The 23,110-nt window shown below is 49.6% G+C and overlaps 1 protein-coding gene across 2 annotated transcripts; it reads right to left on the bottom strand.

The window, feature by feature from the left end:
- Nucleotides 1-4,045: 4,045 nt before the first annotated feature.
- Nucleotides 4,046-21,874, bottom strand: RNF122 (ring finger protein 122). Of its 2 annotated transcripts, none has more exons than XM_068971273.1 (6): nt 21,580-21,874; nt 13,195-13,351; nt 7,407-7,452; nt 7,120-7,161; nt 5,506-5,588; nt 4,046-5,032 (listed from the first exon to the last, which is right to left on the bottom strand). In XM_068971273.1, exons 1-6 carry the CDS (start codon nt 21,602-21,604, stop codon nt 4,918-4,920), a joined length of 468 nt encoding a protein of 155 aa, XP_068827374.1. In that variant the 5' UTR covers nt 21,605-21,874; the 3' UTR covers nt 4,046-4,917. The 2 variants fall into 2 exon arrangements, with proteins under 2 accessions (XP_068827374.1, XP_068827375.1); XM_068971274.1 differs by having other exon boundaries at nt 5,506-5,585.
- Nucleotides 21,875-23,110: the final 1,236 nt, after the last annotated feature.

Raw genomic sequence — 23,110 nt, 5'->3', positions numbered from 1 at the left:
GGGAGAACTGATGGGAGAGAGGGGGATGGGAGGGCACAATTCATCAACATCAGTCAGCCCATGCAAGGACATCCCATCCAAGTCAGTGTTTTTCAAATTCTGCTCCGAGTTTAATTATGCATTTTATCAATGGTGGATCTATAAGATTTCTGTAAAAGAAGCAATCCATTGCAGAGTTTCAAAACATCCACAAACCATTTGATGGTGACCTGGAGTTGCTGTCCTCCACGACTGCATCAGCCCAGGAGCTAAAAACACCTGCTCCTTTTGAGTATCTTCATAGCAAGCAATCTGCTACCAAAGTTATGCAGAGCATGAAAATCAAGGATGCTTAGATATGCAGGATTCAAGTCTGTGTCTTGGTTTTGATGCTTGTATCTATGTAATTATGAGTACGAAATTATGTACTTTCAACATTCCTTTCCTGATCCCAAACTCAAAGGGGTATACGTTGAAAGAAAAGCAAAACGTATTTTGTGAAAGAACTTGGTAGGTAAGTGCTCCTTATCTTTTGACTGATGGATGGTATTTGCTCACCATAGATACATACACTCACTGAAGTCATAATCCTGGTATGTATCACTCAGCTTCATTTCTTTATTTTAACTCCTTGAAACACATCTAGGGTACAAATTTTCAGTAATGGGAACTACTCAGCACAGTAATTCCCATGAATATTTTGTGCTCAGATTAGAAAACCATTGACTTTGCTGCCAACTGATGTCCAGGTTTTTTTTTTTCTTGGCTATGCCACACGGCATTGGAGATCTTAGTTTCTCGACCAGGGATTGAACCCACGGATCCCAGGTTGGAAGGGAGGAGTCTTAACCACTGGACTGCCAGGGAAAGCCCCATGCCCAGATTTTTAAAGAAACTTCAGCGGAGAAGGTAATGGCAACCCACTCCAGTACTCTTGCCTGGAAAATCCCATGGATGGAGGAGCCTGGTAGGCTGCAGTCCATGGGGTCGCACAGAGTCGGACACGACTGAGGTGACTTAGCAGTAGAGTAGCAGCGTATTCCCAACATCACAATTCTTCCCCTTCTTACTGTTCTCAGAAACACAAGGAATAAACTGATCCAGGACCAGGACCACCTCTCCAAATGACTGTATTTATAAAGACTTTTGGAGCTGCACTGAAACATCTGTAATAGTTAAACCAACCTGGTTTTCTTTTTTTTTTTTTTTTAATTGAGTTTCCAAGGTACCTTATTAAAGATCTTTCAGAAAGCTCCATGTTTGTTTTGTTTGTTTTAAAATTTTTCTCCCATTTAAAGACAAAATCTGAAGATATTTGTAGAGTCTGAGTATTTCTTCCTTTTTTACCAGTTTTTTTTTCTTTTTTTTTAGTTCCAACTCTTAGGATTATTCTGACAAGAAATGTTTGGCCAGATTCTTTTACTAATATGTATCTAGAAACATTTTTAAAAACTGTATACAATGTTGAATCCTGATTAGGAAGCATTTTCCAACTGTAAGAAATAAAGAGCATGATAACTCATAGATGTTTTTTACTCAAAAAACAAAAAAAAAAAAAAAAAAAAAAAAATAAAGAAACTTCAGGATTCTTCGGCTATCGAGTCCCAGATTTCTAGCACAGAGACCTTTCTCACCCCCAGCCTTCCCTCACCCCAACTTCACATGGATGGTGTGGTCTCCGGCACCCACAGGTGGTTAACCCTTGTATTCTTTTCTCCACGTTACTGGCAAGCCCCACTTTGAGGACCGTTTCCTTGCAGGCACCTCTGTACTGACTTCCATACCAGGGTCTAAGCTAAGGGTCTATCAGACGAGCTCCTGACCCAAATTACAGTGCACTTATGCCCTCCCCCAAGGCCAGGGCTGTTCTGTCTTCCGGCAACATCTGACACAGTGCCTGGCCCAGGCAGTACATCTTCTAGAAATGCTGAACTAACAAGATCACACTTATGACTATGGATTTGGGACCTGCGACTATTTTAGCTGGTGATCAGCTACTGATCACATCCCATCTGATCAGCTAAAAACTAGCCAGCGTTCCCATCTGTCTGCTGCAGCACCATCCTACCAAGCTGCGTGGAACCCATGAAGGTCATACCTCACCATTCCTAGCATTGTTTTGACTTCAGGACAATGCTATGCAAATCGGCAACACAGACACTCCCGTGTTGGCACTCCAGTTTTACTTCAACCCTGACGAGCTTTCCTTGAGATGAAGCCAGGGTGGGGAGAGAGGAGCAGGAGAGGTCAAGACTGCCCTCCACCCCTTACCTGGAGACTTCGTTTCCCACCTCCTTCTCTTGATGCATCCACCTGGAGGCTAAGGCAAGAGTGAGGGGGAGGACTCCTGTTTTGCTCCAGAAATACATTGTATTCACGGTACTACAGCAAGTGGGCGGAACTAGAGAAAGTGATGCTCTCAATGAAGAAAAGATCCAACCCCGTAGAGTGTGGTAGCAATGAGCAGCAGGTAGAGGCTCTAAGGAGCAGTGGTTACCCTGAGTGTGAAGCAAGAAGTGGCAAGGGAGCGGTCCAGTGGTTAAAACTCCACCCTTCCAATGCAGGGCCTCGGAATCCATCCCTGGTTGGATAACTAAGATCCCACATGGCTCAGGGCAACTAAGCCCATGCGTCACAACTACCGAGCCTGCAGCTAATGAAGGTCACACACTGCGATGAAGAGCAGGCCCCATTTGCTGCAGCTGGAGAAAGCCCACGTGCAGCAACAAAGACCCCGCGTAGCCAAAAATAAATAAAATTTGTTAAAAAGTTAACAACGTAGTATTTCTAGATGTGGTGCAGGCTGGGATGGGTCAGTGATTCTCAGCTAAGGTGAAGTTGCTCAGTCGTGTCGGACTCTTTGTGACCGCATGGACTGTAGCCTACCAGGCTCTTCCATCTGTGGGATTTTCCAGGCAAGAGTACTGGAGTGGGTTGCCATTTCCTTCTCCAGAGGATATTCCCGACCCAAGGATCGAACCCAGGTCTCCCACATTGTAGGCAGACACTTTACCGTCTGAGCCAGTCTTACCAGCAAAAGAAATCAAGCCTTTATGGTAGCATAGAGGCTTTGTTTTTTTTTTTCTAAAGAGCTCAGTGAGTTACAAGCACTATTCTATGAATGACAAGTCTTGGTAGCTGGAATGCTCTGGTGCCATACACCAGCTTAAAAAAAAATACTAGAGATCACTTGAGTGAGCCTGGCTCAGTCAGGTTTTCAAGCACATTGATGTTAGTCCTGCTGCTGCTGCTGCTGCTAAGTCGCTCCAGTCGTGTCCGACTCTGTGCGAGCCCAGAGACGGCAGCCCACCAGGCTCCCCCATCCTTGGGATTCTCCAGGCAAGAACACTGGAGTGGGTTGCCATTTTCTTCTCCAATGCATGAAAGTGAAAAGTGAAAGTGAAGTCACTCAGTCGTGTCTAACTCCTAGTGACTCCATGGGCTGCAGCCTACCAGGCTCCTCCATCCATGGGATTTTCCAGGCAAGAGTACCAGAGAGGGGTGCCACTGCCTTCTCCGGATGTTAGTCTTAACCTATGCTAAAAAGATAGATACTACATGCTTGTTCAGTTGCTCAATCATTTTCAACTCTTTGGGACCCCATGGCCTGTAGGCCGCCAGGCTCCTCTGTCCATGGGGTTTCCCAGGCAAGAATACTGGAGTGGGATGCCATTTCCTCCTGCAGGGGATCTTCCTGCCCCAGGGATCTCTCCTGCATTGTCAGGCAGATTCTTTACCACAGAGCCACCTGGGAAGCCCAGACAGATACTAACCTAATACCAATTCTCCTTGGCAAGGATTAGGAACCTCTGTGTGTGCATCTGCTCTGAGCACAGGGGAAGCGGGAAGGCGCTGCTGGAGGATTCTGTTTCCTCTGTTGGAAGCAAAGGGCCAACAGACACAAGCCACAACCACAGGCAGGAGGTTAGAGAAACTTGTTATTAAATTTAATTTTCTTTAAATACATACCTTTTCCCCACCCTCACCCACTTGGGGGGAGGAACAGAGAAAGCCCCCAGTCCTTCCATTTGGGGGATTCCATGTATAAAGCCTGAGATGGTGAGGATGAAGTATAAAAATACTATTTACAAAGGAAAAGAGGGTGTCCGTTGCAACCTTAACCTTCAGACAGCCCCTCATCCCCAGGCCCTTTTTTGCTCCTTTAGAAAAAAAAAAAAAACCCTTGGGGAATCCACCTGGGTGTAGAAAAAGCCCTTCCTCTGGGAGGGGTGGGGAGGGGCGCTCAAACCCCAACATGGAATAGGAAGCTCTGAGATCAACCGAGGAACAGTGAATGGATTAAGCACCTCAGATGCTAAGAGAGGGCTGGGGCTGCCCCCCAGCACCCCCCCACTCCCGCTGTAGTCAGCAGGCAGGCCAGCCAGCCTTTGTTTCTGCAGGTCCCGTGTAAACATTGACTCTTCTGCATGTCCACGCACTTCCCCATTTCCTACAAAGCCTCCTTGGCTTCTACTGGAGGCACCTGGTTCCTCCGTCTCTCCCCCCTTGCCTTCTAACCTTCCTCGGGAAGCTGTGGCAAGGAGGTGGGGGGGATCACAGGCGGGGCACAGCTCATCGCACCCCTTCTTCGAGGTCAGGGCAGCTCATCCTCCTTGGGGAAGCCCTCAAGGCAGGGCGAGCTCCAAGTTCTTGGCCAAACAGGAGTGGATTTCTGTTCCCAGAGCAGGGACAACGCAGGCAGAGTCCGGTCCCGGCAAGGCAAGGCCATCGGCACGGGGTAACAGGGAGGAAGGCTTCGGGAGGCAGAAGTGGGTGAGTCTGGTCTCACCCTGACGGTGGAAGACCAGCCCGGCATCCCCTCCCCTGCAGGTGACCGGGACCCTCACCACCCGTCAGTCTTGTTCACCATGGATGCAAGGAAGGACCAGGCACCCACGAAGCTAGAGGTCTCCTTCAAGCCTGGTACGGAGGCAGCGCTCACACCAGCTCATCCAATAGGATCCCGATGCTCTGGGAGGCCTCGGAGGGGCCAGCGATGGGCTTGTTACACATGGGGCAGACACAGCGCACCTCCAGCCACTTCACCAGACACCTGCGGGCAAAAGCCGACCTGTTACTCCCTAAGAAGAAGATACCAGCATGCTCCGGCTGCCCCTTCATAGAGCCCCGCCGCTTCTCAAGACAAGAACCTCTCCATCCCTGCCCTGGTCTAACCCTTCCGGCTTGCCTGGTGTGCAGACAGGATGCAGGGCATCAGCAAGGGGTGTGTGGGAAGGGCAGGGACTTCAGCCTCTAGAAGACTGTTGTTATTGTTCCGTCTCCAAGTCATGACCGACTCTGCAACCCCATGGACTGTAACCCGCCAGGGTCCTCCAACCATGGGATTCTCCAGGCAAGAAAACTGGAGTGGGTTGCCATGTCCTTCTCCAGGGGATCTTCCCGACCCAGGGATCGAACCCAAGTCTCCTTCTTGGCAGGCAGGTTCTTTACCACTGTATCGCCTGGGAAGCCCCCCTCTAGAAGATGCTCCCTGCTTTCTTTGCTCCAGGGCACCTGGACACTTACTTGCGGTGAAAGGCGTGTTGGCACGGGAGCACACCTAGCTCGTCCTTGCCCTTGAAGTCTTCCAGACAGACGGCACAGGTCTGCTGTGGGAAGAGAGAGCCGTGTGAGAGGAGATGGGGAGAAGCCTCCCCCGCCCAAATCCTCAGTCACATCACCCCATCTGCACCCAAGAGAGAGCTAACCCTGACACGTGTGGCAGCCACAATCCACGGCGGACTGCTTCAGGGTCAAACTGACCCAAGTAGATGAAATTAAATGGTTAGTTCCTCGGTCACAGCAGCCACATTTTAAGTGCTCAACAACCACAGTGTGGCTAGTGGCTCCCAAGCCAGAGAATACAGATAAAAAGCATTTAATTGTTATTAATGTGTTAATTTCTGTTGTGCAGCAGAGTGACTCATGTTATTTTTCATATTCTTTTCCATTATGGTTTATTTTAGCGTACTGAATATAATTCCCGGTGCTATATAATACAACTTCGTTGTTTATCCATCCTACATATAACAGTTTGCATCTGCTCATCCCAAACTCTCAATCCGCCCCTCTACCCCTCTTTCCCTTGGCAACAACAAATCTGTCCTCTGTGTCTGTGAGTCTGTTTGTCTTTCGTAGATAAGTTCATTTGTGCCATATTTTACATTCCACATGTAAGTGTTATCACATGGTATTTATCTCTCTGTCTGACTTCACTTAGCATGACAATCTCTAGGTCCACCCACGTTACTGTGAATAGCATTATTTCATCCTTTTTTTAATAGTCTTTCTAGCCGAGGACTTTCGACCAGGGGGCACTTATCCATAACTAGAGGTAAGGAGGGGGGTCTGGTGTATGGTTTCCATTCTTTAAAGCCAGCCTTGCATCCTAATATATTAGCCCCTCAATCCCAGCTGAATTTCCTCTTCTGGAGGAGAGCTTAAGAAATATCAGAACTTGGGGACATCATGACTATGGACCCCAAAGAGACAGATGAAATGAGGCCATATCCAGGCTAGTCTTGTGCGTGATGGGACCTGTGATTCTTCCCACACACAGACAACCACACACACGCTCTCTGCACGAGTGCCTGTGGTTATGGACAGAAGTCTAGGGACATGAGTTAGGTGACCCCAAAGGTGCAGGTGGGAAAGGAAGAAGAAACGGTCTAGTCCTAAAAGAGTTGGGAGTTGAGGGGCCCCAGAAAGTGGGTGTGATGGGGTGCAGGGGAATGGAGGGGAAGAGGGGAGAACTAGAGGGTTGGACCCACAGTCGCCAGGACAGAGCACACACAAAGGGGACCCCTTTCGGACCCAGATGGGGGCACTGAGCTGGGAAAGTTAGAGAAGTCTGGCCCAGGGTGGTCAGACTGCCCTCCCTGTTAAGATCACGTCTAGCAGGACTCCTGAGGTCACAGGTCACCATGTACCCAAACCCTTTGGTGACCCCCTTTGTTTTCTGCCTGCGCCAGTCCCAGACATAACAGATTCTGCATATTGATCACCTCCTGGGATGTGTCTTCAATTTGGCCCAAGGAGACCAGAAGGCAGGGACTAAGAAGGTTCCTAAAAAGGTCTTCAGACCTGGAGAAGGTTTGCCTTACCCGATGGGCACCCCGTGTGCTATCCCAGGGCACTCACCCCATATAACTGCAACTTCTTGGCATCTCCTTTAAGCACCACCTTGGAAAAAAGAGGGGAGACCTGGGGTCAGAAGAAACCAAACATGGGGCCAGGTGGTATCAGCCGAGGAAGGGAGCCCCCAGCTCCACCGAGGGAGACCCTCGCTCTCCCTAGACACGAGGGGAGAACAGGCCAGCTTCATCTTGCCCCCTCCCTGTTCCCTCCACCTCCCCCGGCCATCTCTATCTGGGCTAGTAGTGGTGGAGCGGGGAGAGGTCTCAGGACAAAATAAGGACTTTATTTACCTCTTTATATCCATATCGTTCGCTCTGTGCCTGGTTCCGGAGTTTGCTGGGGGGAGCAAGAAAGAGGGAAGAGAAGAAGCCATTATGTCTTTGCACAAACAGCCATTCAGAGCAGGAGACAGGCCGGTGGCTTGGGACTTCCTTCTAGGGGTGGGGAGATGCGTCCCGTAGACACGGAATATGCATAGAAGTCTTTGCAGGTCACCAGCGTGGGGTAAGGACTCAGACTCTTAGGTTCAACTGCCTCAAAACTCACTGTCACCTACCCTCAACTGGGGGTGGGGGTTCTGACAGAACACCCTAAAAGTTCATTCACCTTCCTTCCTGGCAGGTCACTTCCTTTGGGCTCCCCAACTAGACAGATCAACCATCTGCTTGCTGAGTGTGCAAAAGTTAGTTTTGTTTTTGTTTTTTGGTCATACCACGTGGTTTGTGGGATCTTAGTTCCTGACCAGGGACAAACCTGCCCCCTTCAGCAGCGAAAGCGAGGAGCCCTAACCACTCAACTTCCAGGGAAGTCCCAGAAGGTAGACACTCTTAAGAGGGCTATTTCCACCAAGCCTGGGCAGCAGGAAAACATCTGTTGAGCCTGGGGAATTTTCCACCAGGAGAACACAAGTATTCTGGAGGCAGAGCACACGCTTCCCCCTTCACAGCACCAGGGCAACACAGGCAATCCCTTCTTTGTTTTCCTCTTTTTGTTTCAAGCTGGTGGCCTGCATACAGCCGGACTCTCAATGGCCAGAACACAATGGCCAGAACATGCCGTTACTAATGGCAGGAGCATAACTGTGATGGGGGATTTGCTAGGCGTCGATCTCTACAGATATAGATCCGTATCTGATATCTAGCAATATAGATCCATATCCGTGCTCATCGATTTCAAACACCTTCCAGAGGGAGAGACGTGCTTCTTGGCAGACAAAGAACACGGAGTCCAAAGAAGCTAAGTAACTTGCTCAAACTTCAGAGCTGCCTGGCAGCAGAGCCTGGATTCTCACCAAATTCGACCTGATGACACAGCCTGAGCTCTTTACCACAAACTGTGGCCAGCCTCACATTCAGGGGGCACACACCCTGCTCCTGGGCATAGGATGGGGTTTTGGGAAACACCCTTTCAATCAACAAGCCACCAACTTTCTGAATGGCTTACTGTGCCAATGGCCAAGACCAAGATGATGCACTGATAACTTTTTTTTTTTTTTTCTGTTTTATTTTCAGTGAGAGAAACCTTCTGCACTGTGCAGGGAGCTCTATGGTCTCCTGTACCTGGGGACCAGATAGAGTTTTCTCTCCCAGGAATCATTTCTACCAAAGATTTGTGTTATTGGAAGAAGACATCAGAGAACCACCAGGTTAAGACCACGTGGGCCAATCATGGTTTCCTGAGGGTCAAAGCCAGCTAACCATTTGTTTCATAAGGCCCAGAAGTGAAGAAGTGTTCTTTCCTATATATACACTTTTATTTATTTTAAATTTTTGGCTGTGCTCTGTTGCTGCTCGAGGGCTTTTATCTAGTTGCGGGAAAGCGGGGGCTACTCTTTGGTTGGATGCTCAGGCTTCTGTTGTGGAGCATGGGCTCTGGGGTGCGTGGGCTTCAGCAACTGTAGCACGTGGATTCAGTAGTTGCGGCTTTCAGGCTCTAGAGCACAGACTCAGTAGTTGCGGTGCACGGGCTTAGCTGCTCCGCGGCACGTGGGAACTTCCCGGCTCAGGGACCAAACCCGTGTCTTCTGCACTGGCAGGTAGGTTCTTTACCACTGAGCCACCAGGGAAGCTCTGTATTTTTTCTTTTTTTTACAAAAACTAAACTTTTTAGTGTGTTGTGGGGTATAGCAGATTAACAAACAAATGTTGTGATAGCTTCAGGTGGACTGCGAAGGGACTGAGCCATATATATCCACGGACCCATTCTCCCCCAAACTCCCCTCCCATCCAGGCTGCCACGTTACACTGAGCAGAGTTCTGTGTGCTGGCCTTGTTGGTTACAGAACTGTGCTTACTCATAAATGGTTGAAAGCAGGAATTGAAAGAATATTTCATGCCATGTGGAAATTATATGAAAATCAACTTTCAGTGCTTGCCATAAAATTTTACTGGAGCACAGCCACACTTATACTTTATGACTGCTTCTGTACAGAAGGGCTGGGTGGTTCAGACAGATATCATATGACTCACAAAGCCTGTAATAGCTGGCATTTTATGAAAAAAAAAAAAAATGCTGGCCTGATTTAGAGGAAGAGACTCTTCGATGACTAGCCTTAATTGAAGGGAGGGTACAAGGTAAGATGCTCCAAGAGCAACGCAGAGATGCTGGAACCAGAGCAAAGGAGGATGCAGAAAGCCTGGTGCACAGGCTGGGGGCAGATAAGATCCGGCAGCCTCCACCTCCACGGCTCCTAACAGGAGGTCAGGGGACAGGTGAGGCCAGTGTTCCTCTGCCTCAGGGCTGAGGTCAAGGCAGCACCGCCGCTGCCTGGCCCCTGACCCTAACCTCCGCCCTCATGGGCAGGGGGGTTTCTGGTCCTTGGAGGGACGGGCTGACGGTCTAACCAGAGCTCCCACTGTTCCACCCCTACCTGCACACGTTCCTGTACACATCTGCATCTGCGTCCCTGCTTCTAAATGAGAGGGGCAGGGAAGGATGCACTCAAAACGAAGGATGCACTTAAAAGATCAAGGGCCACCTGCCTGACACTGGGTTCATCTGGGGAAGAAGAAGCGTGCTCTTGTTGTCAGGCTGCCCAGAGCTGCCTTCTGAGGGAGAGACTGCTGCTCTTTTAGCTGGTATGTACAGAGTGAATAAGGAAGTGGCGAGGAGCCTGCCGGCTTCTTGGCTCAGAAAGAGGGGATGTCACATCTCCGGAGCCTCGCCTACTTCGCCTGCAGCATGGCTACCCTTATGCAGTACTTACGCAGTAGGCGCAGTGCCTTTCTGCTTGCTCTGTCGAAAGATGCCTGGGGGGCCCTTCTGTCTGTCTGGCTCCATTTAATGGTCTTACCCAAGGATTCTCCAGAAGCTGACTCTGAGAGTCCCGGACCATCAATTGGAACATTGAAGGCTTCAGAGTCACGCTCTAGATTCACTCTGCCTGTAGATTTCCATCTCAGGAAGGTAGAGGTTGGGATGAAACGGGGCCAAAAGGGTTGCAAGGAAAACGAGAGCAAAAAAGCAGAGATCTTGGGCCATCCCAGCAGGGAGGGAGCGCCAACAACTAGGGACAGGTGGCCTTCTCAGCTGCTGGGGTGAGCGAAGCAGCTAAAAATACCCTGAATTCAATGAGCCCATTTCAAGCCACTGCCAGTGGGCGCTTCCTGGCTTTTCCCCTTTTGCAACAAACAATGCGGGCAAGTCCTGCAAAGAGTCATTTCTTTCCTGCCCGATTTGTACTTCACGGGGCCCCTTCCATCCTGTGTAGGGCAGAGATTAGCTCCTGGTGGGTCGGGCGGCGGGGGGGGGGTTCAGGGAAGATGGAGCGAGGGGGAGTTGGGCCGATGAGCTCAGCAGGTCGGGAGCGGGGGGTCACAGGCCTATTTTGGCTGAGGAGGAAACCGAGACGCAGGCAGAGGAAGTGGCTTCTGTGCTTGTGTGTCTTTCTATATATAGGCGCTCCCAGGCTGCCACATACCAGCAAGGCTGGGGAACTATGAGACACCAGGGTCACACCGGCTTTGGGCTGTAGGACTGAGGGCGGGGTGGCGAAGGGGCAGATGACTGCAGAAGGAAAACAGGTGGCGCCAAGCAGCCCCGCAGCGGGGGGAAAGCTTCTGGTATCATGTGGTCACCAACTCCAGCCAAGCAAAAATAAATAAATAAACCCTCCGTACCCAGAGCTCCCAGCCCATTCTTCTGCAGCACCACGGTGTCTGGCTGCAAGCGGGTGGCCACGGGAGCCCCAGATGATCCCGTTCAAGGAATAAGAATCTGGGAAGGCCAACATCTGGAATCCGAAAGACCCTCGCTAACCGTCATCAGACAAGCCCATCTCACCATCTTTCCGGATATAGGACTTCAGGCAGCTCTTTAACCGCCTGAGCACAAGTTTCCTCATTTATGAAGCAGACTAATACTGAAACTGGAGGGCAGTTCTGAGGACTAAGAAGATGAACATTTCACAAGGTGGTCAGCACGGTGCCTGGCACACCAGGAAGTCCTGGGCAAAGAGGAGGTTAAACCCCAAGATCACACCTATTAGTTGCAGAACTGGGAAACGAAGCTGGGTCTCCCACCTACTGGCTCAGAGTGATTTTGTAGAATTTCCTCTCTTGACCACCTCTGCAGCCTGGCAGGGATGTACATGCATGCATGTGTTTGTGTGTGTAGGGGCCAGACACAGCCTGGTTTTACAGCCTCCTGCCAGCATCGCACATAAATCTTGGGTATGCCTCCATCTTCCGTCTCCGGGGAGTTGCATATATTGCTTCATATGCTGAGAGCGAGGTGGTTGTTGGTCAGGAAGACGAAAAGTTTGAGGAAGAAAACTTCAGCTGGGGGAAAGGGGCGGGCGGGTGTGCAAGGGGGTGTTGAGATACCGGAAATCTACCCACACCCTCACTTTACTAATGAGATGCAAATTTCAGACTCAGTGGTACAAGAGGGGAAAATAAACCACTACCTTCTCTGCAAAAAGCCTTGTAAGTGGAAAATTCCAGTCCCAGGGACTTTTTAAAGTCTGGAGAAAAAAAGGAGGGCTGAGGCAGTGGATAAGAAGCAAAGGAGAGCAGGGCCCCAGGGCACTTCCCCTTCTTAGGAAGGGGCTCCTTGGCCTGAGGAATCTAAACAAGCGTCTGCTAACCCTCTAGCCTCCCGCCAGGCGAGCCACTCAAACCCACCAGGATATCTCCGTGGGGAATGCAAACTCTTTTGGCCTTCATCTTAATTTAATCTGTTTAGATGATCTGATCAGATACTAGACACCCCAGCTGATGTCCGTCTACCCAGGCATTGGGTAATCATATGCTTGTGTGTGTGTCTGTGTGTGGGCGTGTGGCTTGGTTTTATCACAATGGCTCAAGGAACCATGACATTCTACTGGTCAGGGGTGCGCAATGTTCCCCAGTTCACAGGACAGACCCATACAATGGGGAATTGTTAATACCCATAGGGTGCCCTAGTTCAGAAACACTACTGTATTTTCCACCCTGAATACCAGGCATGCCCTACATTTTTGATAGAAGATAGCCACCAATTCCCTTGTCTAGAAGCAAAGAAAACAGTTCCTGGAGCTTGGCTCGCCCTGCTAAGCTCCAATCCTTCCCTGGACCCCTATGCGATAAGAAGTGATGGTTTTCAGTTTTTATTCCTTCAAACATAAGAGGCAGTACAAACAGGCAGCTCTGTAGACACCAGCTTGCTAATATTAGCATCTGGAAGGATGATAACAGGATTTCCCAGGAGGGCAGAGGGTCATGCCACTGGTGGAATGATACCCCCTTAGCCCTGGCCACCCAGAGGGTGTGAGTGGGTGGAGAGAGATGGCGAGGGTCCACTGATGATACTACTTAGTCATTCTAGGCAACATGAGAGGAACTGGCCAGCAGGCGGGATGCAGGCTGATCCATGCTGACCTTGTATGTGCTGGACAACTTGATAGGCTGATGGAAACAGAAACAGCAGGCCTCAGGGGCCCAGCTAACAGCAGGCTAAGTCTTGTCCTCAAAGCAAGGAGCCCTGGCTGGAGGCTGGTGACTCTGCAACAGGAGGCTCGTTCGGTTCACCCTACCTATGGCCGCCACCTCCTGGACCTCCCCCTCCCCGAGACCCCAGGTCAGACAGTGAGCCACCCACCTGATAAAATAGCAGCAGAAGATGAGGCTCAGCATGAAGACGAAGATGCCCGTGCCGAAGATGACCATGTAGATGTTGAGGGGAAGGTCTTGGAAACTGATGGGGGGCATTGAGCAGGACTTGTTGGTGCTCACCAGTCCCAGGCCACAGAAACACCCTGCAGAGAACAGGAGAGGGCAAGTGTTACAATAGTGGGAAATTTACTACTGAGGCTGATGCCACTCTGCGTGAGCAAGGATGCAGCGAGAAATGGCAAGCCTCTGACTCAGGGACTTACTTTTTTCTAACTGAAGCATAATTGATTTACAATGTTGTGTTCACTGCGGATGTTCAGCAAAGTGATTCAGATATCCATATACGTATATGTATTCTTGTTCATATTCTTTTCCATGATGGCTTATTATAGAATATACTGTGCTTTGCAGTAGGTCCTTGCTATTGATTTTATACACAGTAGTTGGTATCTGTTAATCCCAAACTTGTAATTTACCCCTCCCTCATTCCTTTCCTCCTTTGGGAACTATAAGCTTGTTTTCTATGTTTCTATGTCTGTGTGCCTGTTTCTGTTTTGTAAACAAGCTGTGTCATATTTTAGATTCCACATATAAGTGATACTGTATGGTATCTGTCTTTCTCACTGCACTTAGTATGATAATCTCTAGGTCCATCTAGGTTGCTGCAAAGAGCATTATTTCATTCTTCTCTTTTTATGGCTGAGTAGTTTTCCATGATTATATTGGATTGGCCAGAGTTCGTTTGGGTATTTCCTGAAACATTGTATGGAAAAACCCAAATGAACTTTTGGACCAACCCAATATCCTGTTAGTATGTGTGTGTATGTATGTGTGCGTATGTGTGTATGTCTCTATGTATGTGTATGTGTGTGTATGTCTCTGTGTGTCTCTCTGTATGTGTACGTGTGTATCTCTGTGTGTATGTATGTGTGTGCATGTGTATGTCTCTATGTATGTGTGTGTGCATGTGTGTGTATGTATGTGTGTATGTCTCTGTCTCTCTGTGTATGTGTGCATATGTGTATGTGTGTGTGTATTGTATGTGTATGTATCTCTCTGTGTGTATATGTATGTATATGTGTGTGCATGTGTGTATCTCTCTCTGTGTGTCTCTATGTATGTGTATGTATGTGTATATGTGTGTGTATATATGTGTGTCTCTCTTTGTGTGTATGTCTCTGTGTGTGTGTATGTGTGTGCATGTGTGTATCTCTCTGTGTGTGTGCATGTCTCTACGTATGTATGTATGTCTCTCTGTGTGTCTGTCTGTGTGTGTGTATGTCTCTGTGTATGTGTGTATATATGTGTGTGTGTATGTGTGTGTGAACCACATCTTTATCCATTCATGTGTTGGTGAACATTCAGGCTGCTTCCATGTCCTGGCTACTGTCAGTAGTGCTGCTATGAACGCTGGGGTGCAACTATCTTTTTGAATGCATGTTTTTTTGGGGGGTAAATACCCAGAAGTGGGACTGCGAGATTAAGTGGCAGTTCTACTTTGAGTTTTTTAAGGAACCTCTACACTGTTTTCCACACTGGGTGCACCAATTAACATTCCAGGGACTTACATTTACAACCTCGTCCTAACACTAGTGACATGATCTTGGGTAAATGATTTAATCAATCTAGGAAATAGGATCCTACACATGATACTTCAACCTGCACCTCCTTCTAGGGGATCAAGGAATCGGGCAATGGGTGGAAGTGGAAAACTCACTTCCGTCTGGTAGAAGCCCCTAGGGTGCACTAGCAAGACGAAGAGCCTCAGGTGAGGAAACATCCATCTGGGCTCCAATCCCACCGCTCCCTAGCTACGCGACCTTTGAGAAATTACCTTGCTGAAAAGCTCCCCTTTGTCACAGGAAAACAAGCAAAGTGCAGAGGCAACCCAAGACTATGGTGTAAGAAATATGCTTTGTAAATTGCAAAGCGAAGTTGCAAAGGTCATTTGTCATTATTAAGCCACCTGCTCCAGAAGCCAGGCTGCACCCAGACCAGAATAGAAATTGTTCACTCTGAGTCTGGGCCCGCGTTCCAGAATGTGGCGGGGGTGGGGGAGGGGGAGCCACTGCTCACTTTTCCTGGCCACCCTCCCCTTTTCTACTCAAAGCCTCACCATGCGGTCTGCTAATGGCAGTGGCGTCCCCAGAGCTTGCAGAACACAGAATCTTAGGCCAGCCGCCATCAAAGCGAATCAGAATCCGTTTTAACAAGGTCCCTTCAGTGTGGGAAGCACAGGTGGCCTCTAGAAGCTTCATTCATGTGACTCAGAAGCAAATCTTGATTGATCTGAAGGTGACAATCACCTCGCTTTTGCCAGGGTTTGGTGTTGGGGTAGTATGTGATTGGGCTTCCCTGGTGGCTCAGCGGTAAGAATCCGCTTGTCAAAGAAGGAGATGGGGGTTCGATCCTTGGGTAGGGAAGATCCCCTGGAGAAGAGAGGGAAATGGCAACCCACTCCAGTATCCTTGCCTGGGAAATTCCGTGGACAGAGGAGCCTGGTGGGCTACAGTCCATGGGGTCACAGAGACTAAATGACAACACCACCAACAAAGGCATGTGATTAGGTTCTGGCTGAAGAAAAACAAAGAACATCTGCTATAAAGACAAGATTTTCCTTTCTTGGGTCACATCTCTCCAAAGCATTTGGAATGGTGGAAGCCAAGTTACAGCTGGGAAGAGGGAAGTTCAATATGAAGCTGGTGGCAGAGAAGACAAGGAAAGAGGAGGAATGAAAGATGTTGTCTGTCAAGGGGCTGGAAAAATCAATCGTACTACTTCATGGGACCATTGGTCCTGAGGGTTAGAACATTGTCTATTATGGTTATAAGTGGGAAAAAGAAAAAGGAATTAACCATAAATCAGGTGAGTGGTTTTTCTTGCTAGCAGGCAAATATCAGTGATCTGAAAGGTAAGCCTCAGAGTCTTGAATTTCAGAAAGTGTTGGGACAGGAAGGCTAAACTTCACCATACGTTTGTGTGTGTGTGTGTGTGTGTGCATTCATTCACTCAGTTGTTTCCAACTGTGCAACTCTACGGATTGCAGCATGCCAGGCTCCTCTGTCTATGGGATTCTCCAGGCAAGAATGCTGGGTTGCCATTTCCCTCTCCAGGGATCTTCCCAACTCAGGGATCGAAGGTCTCGAGTTTCCTGCATTGGCAGGCGGATTCTTTACCGATGAGCCACTTGGGAAGCCCTTACGCACGCTACCAGCCAAACACATCTCATGCTACCAACTGAACCTTCGTAATATCATCACCATGAAATGTACTCTCCCCGCCCTCTCCACAGGGTTTGAAAAAAAAGACTCAATCATTAAATAACACGAATAGTCAAACAGCTAAGAAGGCCTGGCTTCAAAGACCTATGGGGACTTCCCTGGCAGTTGAGTGGTTAGCACTCTGCACTTTCACTGCTGAGGGCACAGGTTCAGTCCCTGGTAGGGGTGAAGGGAGTGGGGAGGTGGGGACGAAGATCTCACAAGCCGTGGAGGGGTGGGTGGGTGGCGAGAGTGGGGAGGAGGACTCAGGCCTTCAATACGGGTTCCTGTGCTTTCCTGACATTGTGGTTAGGAGCCATTGATATACTTTGGAACGCTATACCATAATTAGGGCTGCGACCCCAACTCCGCAAAAGACTTGAAAGACCGTAGTCATCTCTGACCTCACACATCTCCACCCTCTTCATTCCCGAGATCAATCTAGTGACCAATATAACAAGCCCTCTCCAAACCTCTTTCAGACTGTATGCCAACTCTGCTGCCAAGTCTCTATTCCAAACACACTTGGAGCCCAGTTCTACTCCAAGTCCCTATTAATTGATGTCTAGTCCCTCCTCTAATTTAGCCCACATGTCTGGCATATCCTCCCACTCCGTTTTTCTACTATGATCTACCAAACTCAGGCTTCTAGTCCTCCCAAACAAGAATGTGCTGGGTCCTCTCTCTCCCTCCCCAACTTAGTATCCCCCAGCATCACCCAAGGTGAGCGAGTCTCCTCTCTATTTCTTGCCCAACCCGGTCTTCACCTGCCTCCAAACTTTTGCTCATGCAGCTTTCTCTGCCTGAAACTCTCTCTCCCTTCCCAAAGTCCCCCAAGGCTGGTCTTTGTGATATTCACCACCCACCCTCCCCCACACCCTCCACCCTCCCCCAGCCGCCAGACCCCAGCTGGAATTCTATAGCGCTCACAGCCTGAATCCCATGTTCTGGCTCCAGCAGTCTCAGTTGACTGTCTTAGGTTACCCTACGGTTCCTAGAATCAGCTTCATTTAACTCAAACATGCATTACACACTGGTTACACGACAAGTACCATGACAGACACTGAAGAAAAAGGAAAGACTAGATGATATTACAGTCTAGGGAAGAAGACAGACACAAAGATTTCCATTGTGGAAAGTGTGGTATATAGTAGATGTGTGACTGATGAGATGGTTGGATGGCATCATCGACTTAATGGACAAGAATCTGAGCAAACTCAGGGAGATAGTGATGGACAGGGAAGCCTGGCATGCTGCAGGCCATGGGGTCGCAAAGAGTCGGACACGACTGAGCGACTGAACACCAACATAGAATTCTGAGATTAGAGACAGAGAGTTCTAACCCACCTGAGCACTCCTAGGTCTGAGGATAGCAAACTTTCGTACTTTGACTGAAATGGCAACCCACTCCAGCATTCTTGCCTGGAGAATCCCATGGACGGAGGAGCCTGATAGGCTACAGTCCATGGGGTTGCAAAGAGTAGGACACGACTGAGCAACTTCACTTACCCTCACGTTTGGCTTTTTTTTAGTAACTGGTTAACAGATAAGTAATTCCTGATTTTTCTCAAGGCGACCTAGTCCTCTTGGCAAAAGCTCCCACTTCAAAGTAAGGAAACTGAAGTTTGGGAAAATTGCCCAGAAACTGCCCTCAGCTGACGGGTGACCAGTCAACCAACAAGCACTGCTTGCTGACTTGACTTATACACTGATCTAGACATTGTGGGGGAGAAGGCAATGGCAATCCACTCCAGTACTCTTGCCTGGAAAATCCCATGGGCAGAGGAACCTGGTAGGCTGCAGTCCATGGGGTCCCTAGGAGTCAGACACGGCTGAATGACTTCACTTTCACTTTTATGCATTGGAAAAGGAAATGGCAACCCACTCCAGTATTCTAGCCTGGAGAATCCCAGGGACTGAGGAGCCTGGTGGGCTGCTGTCTATGGGGTCGCATAGAGTCAGATATGACTGAAGCGACTTAGCAGCAGCAGCAGCAGACATTGTGGGGAAACAAAAAGTAAAAGTAGTTCTTGTCCAGAGAGACTTTTGGGTTCAAGTTGGGAAAAAAATTAATTAGCTACTAAACTTTGCTAACCCCCTGCTTCTTAGCCTCCGGCATGGGTTAGAAAGTTCTCACCACCTCTTCACCCTCCGCTCAAATATTTGATCTCTGTGGGCCAAAGGAGATTGATTTTTCCGTGAAGGCACCATGGTGGACTGGCCAGGCAGGAACAACTTTCTGTCTACTCTGGAAAACGGTGTTTGGCATTGTCTTCCAGGTAACTCTGTCCTCCATCCCAAAGAGGCTTCTTCCCCACCAGGCACATCTCCCCCAGCCCTGTCTCATCCACAGCTGATGCTGTAAGAGTCTAATCCTCCATCTGCCTTGACTCTCCATGTACCTTTTTTATTTTTTTTAAGAGTCTTTACTGAAATTTGTTACAGTATTGCTTTTATGTTTTGGTTTTTTCGCTAGGAGGCAAGTGGGATCTCAGTTCCTTGGCAGGGACTGAACTCACATCCACTGCATTGGAAGTCAAACTGTTGACCACTGGATCACCAGGGAAATTCCACCATGTACCTTTCCTCAGCTGTATGCTGGCATCCATAGGGTCCCAGAGAACCTCATTTGGTTCCCTTGCATGGCAATAACCATAGATAACGCAGAGGGTTTGCATGTATGCACTCTGAAGGCACTCTGGCCTCAGCAGTGTATCAGTTTATTGATCATCTGATCTTGCCAAGAGGCTTTCTGGGGCTCCAGGATTGAGTCATGGGCTTCCCTGGTGGCTCAGAGGTTAAAGCGTCTGCCTCCAATGTGGGAAACCCGGGTTTGATCCCTGGGTCGGGAAGATCCCCTGGAGAAGGAAATGGCAACCCACTCCAGTATTCTTGCCTGGAGAATCCTATGGATGGAGGAGCTTGATAGGCTACAGTCCATAGGGTTGCAAAGAGTCAGACACGACTGAGTGACTTCACTTTCACTTTCCAGGACTGAGTCAGCGAGTTGGGACTTTCTATGATAAAGAGGTGTGGGTGAGAAGAGCTTCATGGCTAAGAGGAGATGGCCCATTTGCTTGCATTCTGATCAAAGAAGTAGACAAAAACACACTGGGTTAAAAGCTGACAGTGGTGTAGCTTTTTCTCTAAACTTATAAGGAAAGAATTATTTATCACAAAGGTGTTTGGGGAGGGATTGCTTCTTCCCTGGAGTCAGAGAACAGTCCTTTCTCCATCACTTTAAGAAGTAAAAAGAAACACAACATAGTAAGTCAACTGTGTTGTTGTTTAGTCACTGAGCCGTGTCCAACTCTTTTGCGACCCCATGGACTGTAGCCCGCCAGGCTCCTTTATCCATGGAACTCTCCAGGCAAGAATACTGGAGTGGGTTGCCATTTCCTTCTCCAGGGGAATCTTCTTGATCCAGGGATGACACACATGTCTCCTGCATTGGCAGGGTGATTATTCTTTACAACTGAGTCACCTGGGAAGCCCAAGTCAACTATAAATCAACAAAAAATAAATAAGTGTTTTAAAAAGTGGAAAGATGAAGTAGCAAGTGCTCTGCTGGTCTAAAAATCTATGAAAGGGGGCGGCCCAGAAACAGGGCTACTGTTCACTGACAGCTAGCTACCTTGGTTCTTCTCCTGAAGTCTGTTCCATTGTTTCCCTCGACCTATGAAAGCCTTGACATCAGAATGTCTCATCCCCCAGCTCGCAGGCTGGGAGCTGGAGTGACGTCAAGAGAAGGGCTGGCCAAGAACGACCAGGGGATCTGGGAAATGCTTCTCTTTCCCAGCCAACGGGAATCTTTCCCAGATGCGGGGGTTCACTGTCCTCCCCCACCCCCACCCCCGCCCCCACTCCAGCTAGGCCTCCGATCACACACACAGCTAGGTTCATTTTCAGGAAATTAGATCCTACCAGCTAGAGGAAGAGGGGGATGGGAGCCCCTCATACACAGGCTGCCCAAACCCTGCCTTAAAACAAAAGCCTCTTGAAATAATTAATGCAAGATCTGGCAAGAGTCTGCTCTCAAGAATGGATTTCTTCCGCCCCTCCCCCCCCAACCCCACTAACTAGCCAGCCTACCCTACTCAGAGATAAGGCCAGCTGCTTCTTTCTCCCTGCCCCCGGCCCCTGCCCGCCCTTCCCCCCTTTCTCCAGAAAGTCTCCAAGCTTTAGAACAAGGCAGTCAAGATCCCAGGGTCACTGGAGGGTATTAGCAGCCAAAGTTTTGAACTGACCCGCTTAGAAGGGCGTCTCTTCAGGTAGCCTGGACAAGGAATCAGCCCTAAGCCCAACCTGTAGTCACGGAAACTGCTAAAAAGCCTAAATGTGAGTTGCATTTAGCATCAACCAGGCTGGGGAGGGAGGGGAGACTGGGTCTGGAGGCGCGGACACCACCGAGGCACAGGAGCTTGTACCGTGGTCTGGCCTTGGGGCCAGTGAGCACAGATCCCCAGGCAAGCCTTGCATTCAAGGGTAGCCAGGCGCCAGAAGATCTACCCGGCTTTATCAATCCAATAAAGGCACGCTCATTAATCCGGCGTCATCCCCGGGCACAAAGCCCCCGAGCAGCCGGTGCGAAGCTAACAAAGGCGCAAGGGAAGCCGCCCCCACGCCGGGTCCTGCACGCTGCACTGTATACATATTTAAAATAGCCTGCAAAGTTTCAGACCAGGAACTTGAGCTCCCTCTAGGAGATCCGAGCCCGAGCGCGGATTTAATTCTCCGCCGACGACCACAACAAAGAGCAAGAGTTTGAGCTCACAAAGGCGAGGAGGGAGGCGGGTATGAGTGCGAAGCCGCCACATAGAGGCCGGGAACCCCTCGGCTCCCACGACCCCCGCCCTCCGGAGAGATCCCTCTCGGCCCTCCAGGGAAACCTGGATTCCACACCTCCCCCCCCTTTCAAATTCCGCGCTGCGCAGAGCCGAGTTGAGCGCCAGGACGCCTCCTCGTCGGTCCCACTGCAGTAAAAACTTGGCTCGAGAGGGAGAAGGAGCCCTCCGATCTGAAACCTGGCGCCCCCTCCAATCCTCGTCTCCAGCCAGCCCCACGTCCCTTGCGCCCCCGCTCCCCCCACCCCTCCAAAGCCCGGTACTCACCGTTACACCACTGGAATGGGTGCATCAATGAACTCTCGGCTGGCTTCCTCGGGCGAACGAAGGCAGGTGCGGGGCGGGAAGGCGGGGTGGGCGCGCCGGCCTGTGGGGTCGCCGGAGGGGCCGGTGCGCTGCGCGGGCGGCCGCCCTTCCCCTGCAAGTGGAACTCCCTCCGGAGTCGGGAGCTTCGCAGCGATGGGTTTTTGGAGCCACAAAGGGGAAAGAAGAGAAAAGAGACAGAAAAGTCTCCCGGCTTTAAGGACCGCGGAGGGAAGGCAGGAAGGGCCCGGGGGCTGGGGGCTGCTGCGGGGCGCCGGGTGGGCAGAGGAGAGGAAATAGCCCTAGGCACAGGCGCGCCCTGGACGCCGCCGCACGGAGGTGAGACGCCAGGGACTCCGAAACTGACACGGGGCACGCACACCCCCTCCCTTATACTGCCCCCGTCCCCCTCCCGTCACCGGCCCTCAGCCAATGGGAGCCTTCCTCCGGCCCCTGGCATTGCTTGCAGACCCGCCCCATCCGAGTGTGGAGAGCATCTCTGAGGCTTGGGCGCCTCCCCTTCACCTTCAGTCCGGAGAAGATCGGGCGGCGCGCGGGCCCGAGCAGCCCCGAGCCAGCCTCCTCCGCTCGGGACCTGGAGGAAGGTGAACAATTAGTGCCACCTTGTTTTCGTCCTCCAGATCGGTTACTGTTTAGCATTTCTCTGGCTCTTTGAGAAAGCCAGTTCGAGGGAGTGGTCCCATTTCTGTCCAGAGGGCAAGGACGCGGTCTTAGGTGGCGGGCTCTCACGTTTCTTTGCTCGCTCTGAAAGAGGGAGCATTGCAGCTCGAGATTGTCCTACCAAGTGAAGTGGGAAAGACAAATATCATACCATATCCCTTATATGCCGGCTGTAAAAAAAAAATTTAATACAAATGAACTTATTTATAAAACAGACTCACAGAAACAAAGTTATGGTAACCAAAGGAAAAGGGGGAGGGAAGGATAAATTATAATTTTGGGATGAACAGAAACATGCTGCTATACCTGAACTAGATAAACAAGAAGGATCTGTATAGTACAAGGATCTATACTCACTATCTTGTAATAACCTATGATGGAAAAACAATCTGAAAAAGAGTATATACATACATATATATTTGAATCACTTTGCTGTATATCTGAAAGTAACAACATTGTAAATCAACTGCACTCCAATAAAATCATTAAGTTAGTAATAAAGTTGCTGAATAGAATTCCACTATGTGAATGCATCACAACTTCTTTGTTCACCTGTTGTTGGGTGTTTTGGGTTATTTCCAGTTTGGGACTATTAAAAATAAAGGTTTTAAAAACAAAATAAACAAAAAGAGAAAGAGGGACTGAAGCCAAGATTTAAAGCAGGTGAATCTGAAAAGTGCTTTAGTTGTCATCTTATCCTCTCCGCCTGCCCCCCACCCCCACCCCTCAACCACCATCAGTTTAAGCTTAAGGTAGACTTGTCAGGGCTCTAGGCTCCTGAATAGCAGAATCAAACCCAGACATCAACACTGGC

This window comes from Capricornis sumatraensis, chromosome 4, assembly GCF_032405125.1.
Source record: "Capricornis sumatraensis isolate serow.1 chromosome 4, serow.2, whole genome shotgun sequence".
Lineage (NCBI taxonomy): Eukaryota > Metazoa > Chordata > Mammalia > Artiodactyla > Bovidae > Capricornis > Capricornis sumatraensis.
This window is presented reverse-complemented; position numbering and strand designations above follow the sequence as displayed.

Bases quoted from the DNA above. Each gene is read 5' to 3' on its own strand.
- RNF122 (XM_068971273.1), bottom strand. From the start codon at position 21,604: ATGCACCCATTCCAGTGGTGTAACG. The intron at 7,162-7,406 runs GTAAATAAAGTC...CTTTTTTCCAAG, and splicing joins AACGATATGGATATAAAGAG to GTGGTGCTTAAAGGAGATGC. The intron at 5,589-7,119 runs GTGAGTGCCCTG...CTCTTCCCACAG, and splicing joins AGAAGTTGCAGTTATATGGG to CAGACCTGTGCCGTCTGTCT.